This window comes from Muscardinus avellanarius (genome assembly GCF_963383645.1).
Source record: "Muscardinus avellanarius genome assembly, chromosome: 12".
NCBI lineage: Eukaryota > Metazoa > Chordata > Mammalia > Rodentia > Gliridae > Muscardinus > Muscardinus avellanarius.
Window position 1 is genome coordinate 76,218,658 of NC_137798.1, and position 14,032 is coordinate 76,232,689.

At 42.9% G+C, this 14,032-nt stretch overlaps 1 protein-coding gene across 7 annotated transcripts in view; it reads left to right on the forward strand.

Moving 5' to 3' along the window:
• Window positions 1–14,032, forward strand: part of SIPA1L1 (signal induced proliferation associated 1 like 1) — a gene marked incomplete at both ends in the record, with an annotated part of 137,863 nt that overhangs the window by 81,967 nt on the left and 41,864 nt on the right. For all 7 annotated transcript variants that reach the window (XM_080706880.1, XM_080706881.1, XM_080706879.1 and 4 more), the window contains one exon: window positions 1,957–2,226. In XM_080706880.1, the coding sequence (XP_080563006.1) occupies window positions 1,957–2,226 (270 nt within the window). The remainder of the gene's footprint in view (window positions 1–1,956; window positions 2,227–14,032) is intronic.

The following is a 14,032-nucleotide window of genomic DNA, read 5'->3' on the forward strand; positions in this document are numbered from 1 at the left end:
CTTTTTTATTCAGTGCACTGACCACTTCCATATATCATTCTTACATTTTGCAGAGATAACTAAGAGACCAGGAAGCCAGTGGGTGGCTACCCTTGCCATGAAAGGAAATCAGAAATGCTCAGTGGGAAACGCATATCAGATTTAGAAGAACATACAATATCTCGATTTTTTTTTTTTTTTGCAGTACTGGAAATGGAACCCAGGGGCACTGTACCTCTTAACTACACCCCAGCCCTATATACTTTTAGTCTTTTTTTATTTTTGAAACAGGTCTCACTGAGTTGTGAAGGGCTTCACTAAGTAGCTGAGGCTGTCCACACTCTTCGGTCTCTGCCTCCAGAATGCTGGGATTACAAGCCTGCGCCACCACGCCTGGCCAGATATCTCAACTTTTCAGTAGTGATTACATGTTAAAATGATTCCATGTTGGAAAAATGAGGCTAATAAAACACATTAGTGCCGGGTGTGGTGGCGCACGCTTGTAATCCCTGCACTTGGGAGGCAGAGACAGGAGGATCGCGCAGGTTCATAGCCAGCCACGCACGCTGGCTTAGGAGACCCTATTTCCGAATAAAAATGTAAAAATAGGTCTGGGAGTGTGGCCCGGAGGTAGAAGGGCTTCTAGGAACCCCAGTACCACCAAAAAAAAAAAAAAAAAAAACGCATTAGTAAATAACTTTACCAATTTTGTTTTACTTTCCAACATGGCTCCTAGAAACTTAAATTACTTTTGTGGCCTGTGCTTGTAGCTCGCCTTCTGCTTGTCATGGATAGTGATGTTTGGGACTCTATTACCTCTGAGGTGCCTCATGAAGGGCTGTGTCATAACTGCTCCATTAACTCCTCCTGTCCAAGTCTTCCTTCCTACCTATTTTCTGCCCCCTGTGATTCCTTTAAGAAAGGAAATTCTGTTTGTACTTAGTGATGAAATTCACACATACAATTTGAGTTATTGCCTGAATGGGAATAGAATATGTCAGTCAAGTTGATAAGTGATAGTAGTTCCCCTCGTCGTTTGGATAAAGAATGGAGAGTGGGTTCTCAACTCCTTGAGGTTTCAGTTGGGAGCACAAAATAGGACTAAAGCAATAAAACATTTGTGTATGCCATTAATTTCACTCGGGCTGATGCTTGGGGACAGCCTTGCCATGAGACAGTTTTTCCTTAAAAAAAAAAAAACAATATCTAGACATGGTGGTACACACCTGTAATCCCAGTACTTGGGAGGCTGAAAGAGGATGGTTTCAGATTCAAGGACAGCCTCAGCAAGTAGCGAGACTCCCATCATCCTAGCAAGACATTGTTTCAAAAGAAAAATAGGGCTGGGGTGTAGCTTGGAGGTGGGTAGCCCTGGGTTTGATTCCCAGTACCACCCAAAGATAGGTCAATAAAGTCTGATTTCAGGTCATGCTTTGTCCTAATCACAGTGCGCCTATAATTGGAAGTTTGTCCTTCCTGTTCCTAAGCTAAATTTGGCTCTTGGTTTGGATTTTAAGATTTCTTCCCAACTAAGTTTCTTGACTCTGTGATCCCGACAAATTAAAATAGTGCTACCTGTTTGATCCCTGGTTTGAATGTGCCGTGGGGAGTGTGCAAAGCTGACTGCCCGCTTTCTTCCAGGCTGCATGCTTAGGGGCCTGCCTCCCTCCCTGGCTCCCCTTCCCTCCTCAGGTCTCCTGCAGCTCTGCCCTATGCATCTTTTTGGTTTTTAGACACTCAACTCCACACCTAAGAGTGGGCAGTCAGGACTGAGTTAAGGAAAGCACAGTTGTAATGCTGCCTGGGGCTCTGGCTTTTAAGAGGAAAATAATTACAGGACCCAAAGATTGAAAGAGAGTTAGAAATAGAAGATAGCATTTTTGGATCCATTTTAAGCGTTAATGGGAATCAGTATGGTTCCACCAACAGGAAGAAGCACTATTAATTGTTTTTCTCTCTATGACTTCTCCCCAATAGGGGTTGCTCAGAAACCTACCGCATGCCAGTGATGGAGTACAAAATGAATGAAGGCGTTTCATACGAGTTCAAGTTTCCCTTCCGAAATAATAACAAATGGCAGCGGAATGCCAACAAGGGGCCTCATGCACCTCAAGTCCCGTCCCAGGTGCAGAGTCCCATGACCTCACGGCTAAATGCTGGCAAAGGAGACGGGAAGATGCCTCCTCCGGAAAGAGCCGCCAACATTCCTCGCAGCATCTCCAGTGACGGGCGCCCGCTAGAAAGGCGGTGAGTGCACTTTCAAGGGTTTGCTCAAAATCTCTTGCCCCATAAGCAACAGCTTTTACGCTTTCTCTATTCTGTGAGAGATCAGGAATTAAAGCCAAGATGCATGTAGAAGTGACTTGCAAACCATGGTTGCATTCCAAAGCCATAAGGGTAGGGACGGGTTCCAGCTGAGAAATTGGCCCTGTGCGATGGTGTTGACTTTATGTTTTGCTATGTAATCATCAACAGAAGTCATCATTATGTACTGACTGGCCATATGGGTTAGAATTTAGCAGACTCCTGGGGTGTCTATAGTATCATCTTTGACAGTCTTCGTTCTTTGGGGCAGGAGATACAGTAGGAGCAACAGAAAGAAAGTTTTTGGTTCAATATCTGTGTTTCTGGCACTTCATTAATTAAGAATTCTTAGAAATGAAAATGGGAATTAGCATAGCATATTTTGCTCTGCTCTGGAAGTACAATAAAATAGTGGGAGAGGGGATAAGAATGGGTTAGAACACACATCCCTGAGTTACATAAGCAGAAGGGAGAGGGACTGGCCATCCTGGAATGTCGGGGCCAAGTTTTAGTGTTAAGTTAGAAGTCACAGTTGATTCCCTCAGAAAATGCTGTTTTTGCTTTCCCCAGGCACTTTTATCTGCAGTTAACTATAGGATGTAGCATCTTGAAGTAGACTCAAGGCCTAAAATTAAACAAGATTAAGTACTTTTAAAAAATGTGAATAACAGCTATAAAATTTGAAACAATTGCTCTGTAAGCTTAGTTAGCTGGAATATGTACACTAAGAAAAGGGAGAGTTTATCTGAATCATGCAGCCAGCTGCTGCTTCCTGCTCTTCCGCCATCCTCTCCCGATACTTCTTGCCTTGATCACTTCTCAGGAAGTTCTGTGGAAACTCTTAGAGCTGGGGAGAAGTCTGTGTCCCAGGAACTGTGCTGCATAGAACAGTGAGTCCCCGAAGAGGCCAAACCGTGATCCTGACCCATCCCAGCAGCCAGGTTCCTTGAGCAAGCACAGGGTGCTAAGGAGAATGTCCCCAGATGTACACAGATAGTCACTGGACCACCTCCAGAGCAGGAAGGCAGAATAAAACCACACCGTGAAGTCGTTTTTCTTAGTCTAGCTTTTCAGCTATTGCATGAAACATTGTCAGTTAATCATTTCAAAATATTAGGATACCATGTAGGTTTAATTTATAAACACATGCACACACACGCATAAACACATATATACAACTTGTCTTTAAAAAATTCTTCATTTAATCCTGGAGACTTATTTAAAGAGCCTTGCTATTTATCTCAGTAAAAGATTTCTCACCCAAAGTAGCCTTGTTGCCATCTCGACTCCTCCTGCTTTCATATTTTGAGGAGCAAGAGCATCCAAGAGGTCTCTGAATTGATTCTTTGTTCTAAGCATTTCGGACTTGGCTCTTTCTGAGGTGTGTGTTTACCGTAACTCACGATTTGCCCCATGTTTCAAACGATGAACCCAGAAAGCCATTGTTTCAAGAAGGACCTCTTTTTCCCTGTCAGTGCTGTTTTCTTCCTCTGCAGAATGAACTAGAAGCTTTCACAAGTGAAATTGAGTCATTTCTTTTATGCACTAGTCCATATGATAAAATAGTGGAATGCATTTTGGTCCCGTGTTGAATTTAATTTCTGCAACAGAAGATAAAAGCTGAACAGATGTTCAGCAAACTGACCTCCAGAAGTGAAAATAGGTTTTGTAGCTAATGGTCATCTCACGGCACAAGCAGCATTCAGGGCCAGGGAGCCCATGACTCTTTTTTTTTTTTTTTTTTTTCCAGTTGAGTTCCGTGATTCCTGCTGTGCGTGTATCTCTCTCGTTCATCTTTTCTCCATCCAGAGGTGTCTCCACCCAGAGGAAAGCGCATCTCAGTGAGCGCTCAAAGACTTTGAAGTAGCCCTGTGACTCTGGGTGGCAGATGTGAGTGTGGCCAAATTGAGGCCACCATTGGTCTGCGATATTTAACCACTCACTACTCACTGTTTCTGAAACGTGTTAGTTTCGCGTGCCCTTTGAGCCCACCAGACAGGATTTAGAGCTTAGAGTGGGGTCTTAGAGATGACTTATAGAATCTCAGCCCTACATTTTTAGGTTATTAGGGTTGTTTGAGTCATCTTCATTTTGAAGCATCTGGTAATTAGATGGATAGGCTGCTTCTGTGAAAATTTAGACTTCAGTTTCCTACTTCTTCATTCCAGTTTTTAGTAATTCTTTTACAACTTTAAACTCAGGATATAAATAGAAGGAAGAGTTTGAGAAAGTGTTTTGCTCTTATGCCAGAAGTATTGGGCTTAGAGTAGACTCATGGCATTCATTGGAGGGACTTCCTGAGTCCATGAATCCCCAGGTTCATAAAGTTCAATCCAGAGTATAATTTTCTATGGAATATAATAAAATATAACTGAAAAAATTTAAGTAGCCTTTTTATAGTCTTAAAAAAAAATACCTCACCTAAAATGTGGAGATGCGGCCCCTGGCTGGGGCATACTTTGTCTCTTTGATTCCCTGTAAGACATGCTTGCGCGTGCATTCTCATTCATTCTCTCTCTCTCTCTCTCTCTCTCTCTCTCTCTCTCTCTCTCTCTCTCTCTCTCACACACACACACACACACACACACACACACCAGTGCTGCCCTGCCATGGCTGGCTGCCATTTATATTTGTACCTGGGACATTTATGCAATATGATGTGGACATTTCAGATGAATACTGAATAGTGAAAACAAAGCCACTGTTCTGCCATACTGTGAATCTTGCCTTATAGTTGGTCCATCTATCCCCCCCCCCAAGAAAGTCATGTTTAGCTATAGAGAAACCCACTGTACTTAAGCTAAAGGCAACAGCTGTCTCAGGCCACCTGTGTTCAGCCATACTGCCTACCTGCTTCATTCACTTTGGCTGCATCCAGCACTATCCATTTTGGATGAAAATGTTCATTTACTGCTTGTTCAAAGCAGTTTTTTTTTTTTTTTTTTCATGGCATGCAAAATTTCAGACCTAAAGTTCAGTAGAAACTGTTTTGTTTTTTAAACTTGTTGATTATTTTCTTTTAATAATAAGGCCAATATTTTTATGGCAATATGATGGTGTTTTGAGTTTTTACTAAGAAATTTTCAGTTGGACTTTGTCCTCTGTTTTTAAGAGAAACTAATACATCAGTACCAATGGCCCATTTGCCATCTAAATTTAATTCTGTTTGTTTGAATACAAGACATTTATAAAAGCTCCTCGGGTGGCCTTCTGGTTTCAGAATTTTATAGTACTTTTAACATAATTAACATTTATTCAACAGAAATAGGTAATGTGATATGATTGCTGTTTTGGCCTCAAGCTTATATAGAGTTTAAGGGTAGGATTGGAATAGAAATAACTGCCTATAGTACACTGACCTTGATACATTACTGTGCTTAAACATAATGTGGATTAGTGATAAAGTCCTGATTTGTGTTAAAATCCCCAGAAAGTATAACCATTTTACTGTCTTGTGGTAAACTGCAGGAATCTTAGCATACAGAAGAATTTTCCTTTCTCCTTTTTCTTATTTTTTTACTATCTATTTTTTGTAGTACTGAGCATTGAACCCAAGAACATTCTAACTTCAAACTGTACTCCAGCCCTTTTTTATTTTTTGTTCTGAAACAAAGTCTTGCTAGTTTGCTTAGAATCTTGCTAATTTGCTAAGACTGTTCTCAAACCTGTTATCCTCCCATTTCAGCCTCCCTAATTCTGGAATTACAGGTGTGTGCCACCATGCTGGGCTTTTCCTTTTTTTTATTTAAATATTGGATGCTAGGTCTCATTGAACCATTGATACCTCAAACAATGCCTACTGGCATGCCAACTATATGACTTGGCTTGAGGATCATAAATCATGGAACTTGAGAGCTTTCTGGGTTTGCTCCAGCTAGGTCCACATTGACATCCATATTTTTTAATTTACTGGGTATTTTTCAGTATAGTTTATTTGATATCATTCTCTATCCCCTCTTTCTTCAGACTCTGTTTCCTTATTGTTATGGTTTGGATGAGTATCTCCCAAAGGCCCATTTGTAAAATCTTGGTTCCCAGAGTAGTGATAGCAGAGGGTGGGGTCTAGTGGGAGGTCCTTCTTTGACTGGGGCATGCCTTCAAAGGGAATCAGCTGTGGGACCTGCCTGTCCCTCCTGTCTTCCTTCTTTCTGGCCTGAGATGTGAGCACTGGCTCTGGCATGGGCTGCTGCCATGATATGCCATGCTCACCCTCAAACCAGTGGAGCTACCTGACCTTGGACTTGAAACTCCAGAACTGTGAGTTAAACAGAACTTTTCTTCATAAGTAGCCTATCTCAAGTATTACATTGCAGTAATGCAAAACTGAAAAATACACTTCCAAAATTTATTTCAGTTATTTTGTGTCTTCAGCTATTTGTATGTGTCTCATCACCCTGAAATCTTACATTATCTGTGATTCTTTTCTGTTTTCTTTGAATATCTCACTGTATAGTATCTTGGTCACCTGCTTCAGTGACCTCGGCCACCTTTAGTCTCTTTTTTTGTCTTGGCCTCTTTTCACTGTTTGCTATAGACCAGCTCAGTCGGCACTGAATCTGCTTGGGACCAGCGATCCTGGAAGGTGGGCAAAAGGCGTCAGCTGTCTCCTGCAGAGGCTTCTCTGCAGCGATTTTTCTCTTTTTATGAAATAAACTCCTTCAAGTTTCTGTTTAAGACGCTAAAAGCGGAGATTCCTCTCCGGGAAAAATCTGAAATGACTGACACGGACAATTGCCTCCTTCTCATGCATCTGACGGGTTTATTTCCAAAAACCAGCAAATTTGTAATTTTTCCCCAATGCTTCCCTAGTGGAAAAGTGTAAACACCAAAAAACAATAGTGAAGTATAGAGTGAAGGACATGTAAATCACCAAACATAAACAAGACAAATGTAAGGCCTGTGACAACACAGGTCTTTTGTGATTGAGATCAGCCCCCTGACCTTGCAGGTGGGTCTTTATTAGGATTAGCCCCCTAACCCTGCAGGTGGGTCTTAGGGGACAAATTCTGGGAAAGAATAAGGGTTACACCCAGGGTTTTTGGAGAATCTGGCTTTTAGAAACTCCTTTAACCCTTTCCATTTCTTAGGCTCTGTCCATCCTCCTCTATCTAGTAACTTCTTTGATCTGGATGGGGGACGAAGTTGGAGGCTCCAGCTTTCATACATGTAGTTGGCATGGGGGAATCCGTGTCCTGTACGTCTATGATGATCCAGAGGATTGCGATGAATGTCTGCCGGATTTTGTCTGCAATACCATCTGATGTCTGAACGCTTCAACCCTATTAAACACTTAAAATATATTTTAGCAAACAGGGCCCAAAAAGCAACATGAAGTTTTTAGATTTAATTGTCAGATGTACTCCTTTAGCCTCTGCCATCCTTTTAGGATAAACTTTACTTCATACAAAATGCTTTCTTATTCTCACAAGATTTCCTTTCTTTATAACCACCAAAACTTCATACCTGCACGTTTATTATATCTGTCTTTTGTTCTGTCATAACTATTTCTTAACCAGGTGGTGCCTTGCTGTCTCCGGGCAGCGCACATACTAAGTGCAAGGGTCAAGATTCTTCCTGGCCCTCGGCTCTATTGTAATGATTAGAATGAAGGTCAAAGATAGGGAGGAACTTTGCACCCCCTTCCGTACCTAAATTCTTTCACAGCACCTAAGTTCTGACTATACCAGCATGTTACTGACACATTTTCCCTTCTGTCTTTTTTAGTCAATTTTATTATAGCTTGGAGCAAGGCAGGGAAAGTCTGAGGGCTCAGACACATTTTACCAGAAAATTTATCCCAAAGTTCTGGTTTTTGAACTCGTTTTACGCCATTGGAGCCATAAGTATAGAATCATTACCAAAAGAACAATAGCTTATAATAGAATATCTAAGAGCAAGGAGTACTATGGCCAGGGACAACGCCCCCTCGGGGCTGCTTCCTTTAAGCATTGCCACATCATGCGTGCAGGGTGACACACGCAGACGCCGAGGAAGACAAGGCAGTGGCAACTTTTCACATGCACTGGCCTGCCTGTCTACACTGCACTTGAATGTCACCCAGGTTCACACTCACAAGTCCAGACCGCCTTCGCCTTCACCCAGCCCTCCTTCCACCTCTCATTCTCACGTGTTTCCCGCCTTGGTGAATGGCTCCACCAGTATCTAGGGTTTCTACTCAATTTCCGCTGCGCTCTCACTCTCATCTCCACGCCCCACACCCAGGAACCTTCCAGGTCCCAGCTTCTATTGAGCTCCTCTTTTCAAGCTTCCACCTCATCCTGGCCTCAGAAGCTCTCATTTCACAGTAAGAATTTTCTCTTACCTGAACTGTTGCTGAAAGCCTCCGGATAATGATGAGCAGCCTCCTCCTGAAAGGGTGACCTAAGGGAAGTGGAGATGATCCTCACACTTTGCCTTCCCTAAGCCCTCCAGGATTCTGCATGGCATGAGGCCAAGTCCACCTCCTTGGCTGTGATGTAGTGACCCTGCGAGGCCTTCCCTTCCGTTTTCCCACACACGTCCCCGTCTGGAGGCATGTGAGTGACTGATCTCCAGAAGCCCACGTTGTCCTCAGTGCCTTCCAGTGCCGTGGCCTTCGTCCCTCTCCCACTCTCTCTCTCCGCAGCTGAACTCCCGAGCCGCCTCTGAGGAGTCACTTCTAATTTCTTCAAAACAGTCTCCTCCCATCTCTACCTCAGTTGCCCCTCTGGGAATGCTGACCTCCATCCAACTTCTTCATTCACAGAATTTATTGTACTTCATTTTTATCCTATTTGTTCATTTTTCCAACTCAGCCTGTCTTACTTATCTTTGGATTCCAAGAGCCAAGTACTCTGGCCTTTAATCAGCTCCTAATGAATAACTAAGGGCAGAAATTAATCAATTCAGGAACAAATAAATGGGTTTTTTTGATAAAAATTAAAGCATAGTTAAATGCTTTGTAGCTTGATAAAACTATAATACTAAAGCTAGGTTTAAGTAGAACCTCTTTAATTCTTTATTGGTTAATAGTATGTAGCTGGTAAAGCTTGTTAAAATTGACTCCACATGAAATGCAAATTCTTGGTTGAATCTTCTGTGTAAGCTTTTATATGGAACTGAATTACAATGTTTGTTATCAAGTAAGGTAGAAAAGCAGAGGGCCATCTTGACATGGCGTCACCAAGTTCTGATACATCCTCCCCCTCTTCCTGGGAGCTCTGGTACTCTGGCATTCAAATTGGGACAGGAACTGTTAGATGACTTTCCCAACTAGATCTGACTGCTGACCTGCCAGGGGCCTTTGCAGTCCACTTGTACTTCTTTGTGTCTGTTACATTTTACTCTTACTTTTACTCTTACTTTTCGGCAGCTATTACAGAGTTCATATTCTGTGCCAGGCTCTGTTCAAAGTCTTTTGTGTGAGCTTTCATAGTTAATGTGATGGCCCATTAAGTTGGCTGTTGTTCACTCCCTTTATGGATAAGGACACCCAGGAATTTCTGATTTTGTACAAAATCATTGCTTGTTAGTGGTGGAGTTGAGGTTAGCATCAGACGATCTGACTCCTAAGCTCCCATCGCAGTCAGCACACTTCGTGAACACACAGACAGCGCCCAGTAAATGCTAGCAAGCTGGCCATGGGGCGCATTATGGCCTGTAATCCCAGTACTTGGGAGAGTGAGTCGGGAGGATTGTAAGTTTGAGGCCAGCCTCAGCAACTTAGCAAGACCTTGTTTCAAAACAAAAAGGTAAAAATGGGTATAGCTTAGAGGTAGAATGTCTCTGGGATCACTGCCTAGTACCAAAATAAATAATAAATTCACATATTTTAGCAGAGTGAGCATGTGCATATTTGTATGCCGAGGGGCCTGCAGCCTGAGTGGGGCAGGCCTCGCACTTCGGAGGCCTCGTGCTTGGCATAAAGCTCTGCCACCATCTTGGAATTTGGAGCGTTGTTCAAATAAGGGACCCACATTTTCATTATGTACTGAGTTCTGAAGTGAAGTAGCTGGTCTGGCCTCCAGTCAGTTTGTTATCCATCCTTCAGAATCCCCCTTAGGTGTGAACTTGAGTCAGGACGTGCATTCTCAAAAGGGTCCATTATCTCATGGTGAGAAGCATCTCTCTGTATCATCGCATTGATCCAGAGCATTCTTCCTGTTGTGAATCCAGCCCTGTTGTTGTAAGAAGCTTGTCAAAACAGGACTTCAGATCCAGGCTGAGCATCTGATACATGGTGGGGTCAGAAGGTTTGCGACGGCTCTGTTCACAGAGCGTACACAGGAAGACATGAAGGTGGGGGGGGAGGCGCTGCCTGAACACAACATGCTTAAACACTAGTCTAGATAGAGCACTCACGTTCCATGGCACTGAATCACTTTAGAGTGAGAAAATTCAACGTAATTCTGGTTGACAAACCTTGAGGAAGATAGAGCTGTAGCTTGTCCCATTCCCCAGGCGGATAGTGTCTTAATTGCTAGGTTGTGCTGGGATGCTGTGCCTAACCGTGGACTTGGGCATCTCATTTGTCCGTCACTGCTGCCCTTTGAGACCCTGGATTGACTTTGCTCTCACCCACCATTGACGCCACATCCATGTCACACACATCCACGCAAAATTGTCGCCTTGGTGTAAAAAGTAGGAAACAAGTGTAATTAAGCCTAAATACTTAGGAAACGGTTTTGCCATGTACCCTGAGCATTCCTTACCCATTGATTAATAAATTGTAATCTGTCGCAGTCTGGAGCCGTGGGTTTTAGTAAGTCTACTACTGTGAATTCTATCTCTGGAATCCTGTGGATTGATTCATGGGCGGGCTGGAGGGGCCAGGGTTATTTTAGTACAAATATGAGATATTTTTGGCCGTTCTCTTTTTTGTCCTGGTGTGAGAATACTTGTGGGAAAATGAGCTGACATTGTTCTTGGACCTGCCCTTTGTAATGTCCAGTGCCTTCGACTCTGCGTTCGTGACATTGACATGCGTCACCTGTGATTGAAAAGCTGGCACCCAAGTGCGGTCCCCCAGCCAGCGGACGGGTTGTCTTCAGTGCTGAAGACTGTAACGCTTTCCGTTGCTTCCTTCCTGGTTCAGTCAAAAGTCCTGGTGTTTATTTCTGCAGAGGAAAGTAATAGGGAGCCCCAGAGGATGTATAAATATCAGTTATTTTAAAACCATCTCCCCATATCTTAACTGAAAATTTGAGAATGTAGGGAAGAAACTCATCTGAAATTAATGCTAAAAGGTTTTAAAAATTCCTTTGCGACAGCCACTAGAGTATTCTTTAAAAAGTTGGAGTTTTTTTGTTTTGTTTTGTTTTTGTTGTTGTTTTCGCTGGTACTAAAGCTTGAACCCAGGGTATTCTACCTCTGAGCTATACCCCCAGCCCTGTTTTACTTTTTATTTGGATCTTAGGGTCTTGCTAGGTTGCTAAGGCTGGCCTCAAGCCTGCTGTTTCCTGTCTCAGCCTCCCCAGTGCTGGGTTTACCATCACACCCAGCTCAAAAAGCAGCATTTCTCATATTCCACAGAGTTGAAAGATCTCATAGAAATTGAAAGAGGAATTAATCTTCATTCTCTAAACTTGCTTGGGGTTTAGAGAAACATCTAAACATAAGATGTTTGGGGCCCTTTAAGACTAAAGCTGAGATCTTGATTTACCTCAAAAGAAAAGACTCTTGACCTTTCTCTAAATTCACCGGATACAGAAACCCTTAGAACAGATTACACTTGGGAGGTGGGAGGAGTGGGGCAGACAGGTTCAGGAGGTCAGTGGCCTCCTGTGGAGCCAGTGACTGGAATGCTCCCGGCTCTCACCTCTTGCATGTGGCAGGGTAGCAGCCAGTCCAGCTTCCAGCAATAGCTGACCTCTACAGAGGAGCTTAGAAGTGGACTGGCAGCGCCCAGGTAGGTGGTGCCTCTTCTCCCTGATTAGGTCCATTCGCACATCTTGTGTGATGGCATCAATTTCAGAGTATTTGGAGAGAATAGTAAAGTAGTAAGTCACAAGAATAAGAGTTAATTCTGAGTTTTTCTTTGTCCACCCTACATGCACGTAAAGCAGTAAGAACATTTGGGTGGCATTCCATCAATTGTATGTGTGTTCTGTGTGTGTGAACAGTCAGGAAACAAAGACACTGTTGAGTTATACAAATGCAAAAAAGGGGTGGGAATGAATGTGGGCCTTCTGGAAATGCTATTTTTTCACTTTGGGACAATTCCAGTAACCAAATAGAATTTTCTGATACATTTGCCAAATAAAAGAGCTGAGGTTGAGAATTAGCATGAGATAGCTTAGCATAATGGATGCTCTGGAGACAAGCAACCTAAAAGACAAATATAAGAATCCCACCTTGACTTTTCCTAAGGAACCAGGTTGTCACTTCCTCATGGAGGCATAACCATCTTACCATGCGCTGTAAATATCATTCGTTGGCATTACTTGTTTACCTGGAAGAGACTAAAGATCACCAGGCCCCAAACGTCCTCACATTACTGCCGTCTACCCCTGCCCCCACTAGTCCTAATAAATACCTCCTCCTCTTTGTAGTAGGAAATCAAAACAGCTAGAAAATGGAACTCTATCTGAAGGTTTTCTCTATTAGGTGCATATGAAAGGCAAATCCTTAGGCCAGAAAGGAGTGTCATATCTTGTTACATCTGGATTTATGCCATTCCTCAGTCCTTAGTCTCCTTTTTTTGTAATTTGCTTTCCCATCCTCCTCCGCTCCAATCTCCTTCCAGTTACTTTAGAATAAATTGTGAGAAATTTGGGGAATTTCTTAGAGGAGTATAAGGATATTCATCTTGTGGTGCCCAGATAATGTCTTGATGTTTTTCTCATCAAAACATGTTAGCCAAAGCCGGGATGAGCCAGCGTCCCACTAGTCTTTGACACACACACCTCCTACCCTGCCTCAGGGCCTGGCCTCCCAGGCCCTCACTAGCAGGCTCAGCACTTCTCAGGGTCTGCGCAGCAGGATCAAGATTGGTGGAGATGAAAGAAGCAGAGAGACACAGTGTAGAACACTCTGCTCACACGAGTGAAGGGACACACACGTGAGTATCTCACGGACATATGTGACCATTAGCGCTTCCCCACTGCACAAGAATAACTAGAAACGAACTACAAAAAGATGATTGGTGGCATGGTGGTTCTCGAGAAGCCTAGAAGCTCTGCCTCTTCTAGCTTCTCACCACATTCCCCGAAGGCCAGTATCCCAAAGGGTTCTTGCTTGTCCTGCTTCACAGCACGCAGTGCAGGCATTGTCAGGAAGTTCTCTCACCATAGTCCTACCACCTGTAACTCTATCTTGACTCTTTTTTCTTTTCTTTTTTTTTTTTTTTTTAATTTATTTTCTACTGGCTATTGAACCCTGGGGCATTTGACCTCTGAGTTATACCCCCAGCCCTATTTTATTTCTTAGATTGAAACAGGGTCTTACTAAGTTGCTGAGGCTGACCTCGGAAGTATAATCCTCCTGTTTCAGCCTCCCAAGTACTGGGATTTTAAGCATGTGCTACCACACCTGGCTCTATCTTTTATTCTTACAATTACAAAAGCATATTTAAGTTGTTGTAATTGTTATTAGCAAATTACAAATTTTAAAACTTTATTATTAATGACCAACCATTATTTTTAAACTGCTCTAAGACTCACCATAGTTGAGAATCCCTGGTTTGGGGTATCTGATATAATTATGGCCCTGTCCTCAACCCCTTTCTCTGCCTCATTTTATATACTGTGGATAGAGCTGCTCCTTCATTCAG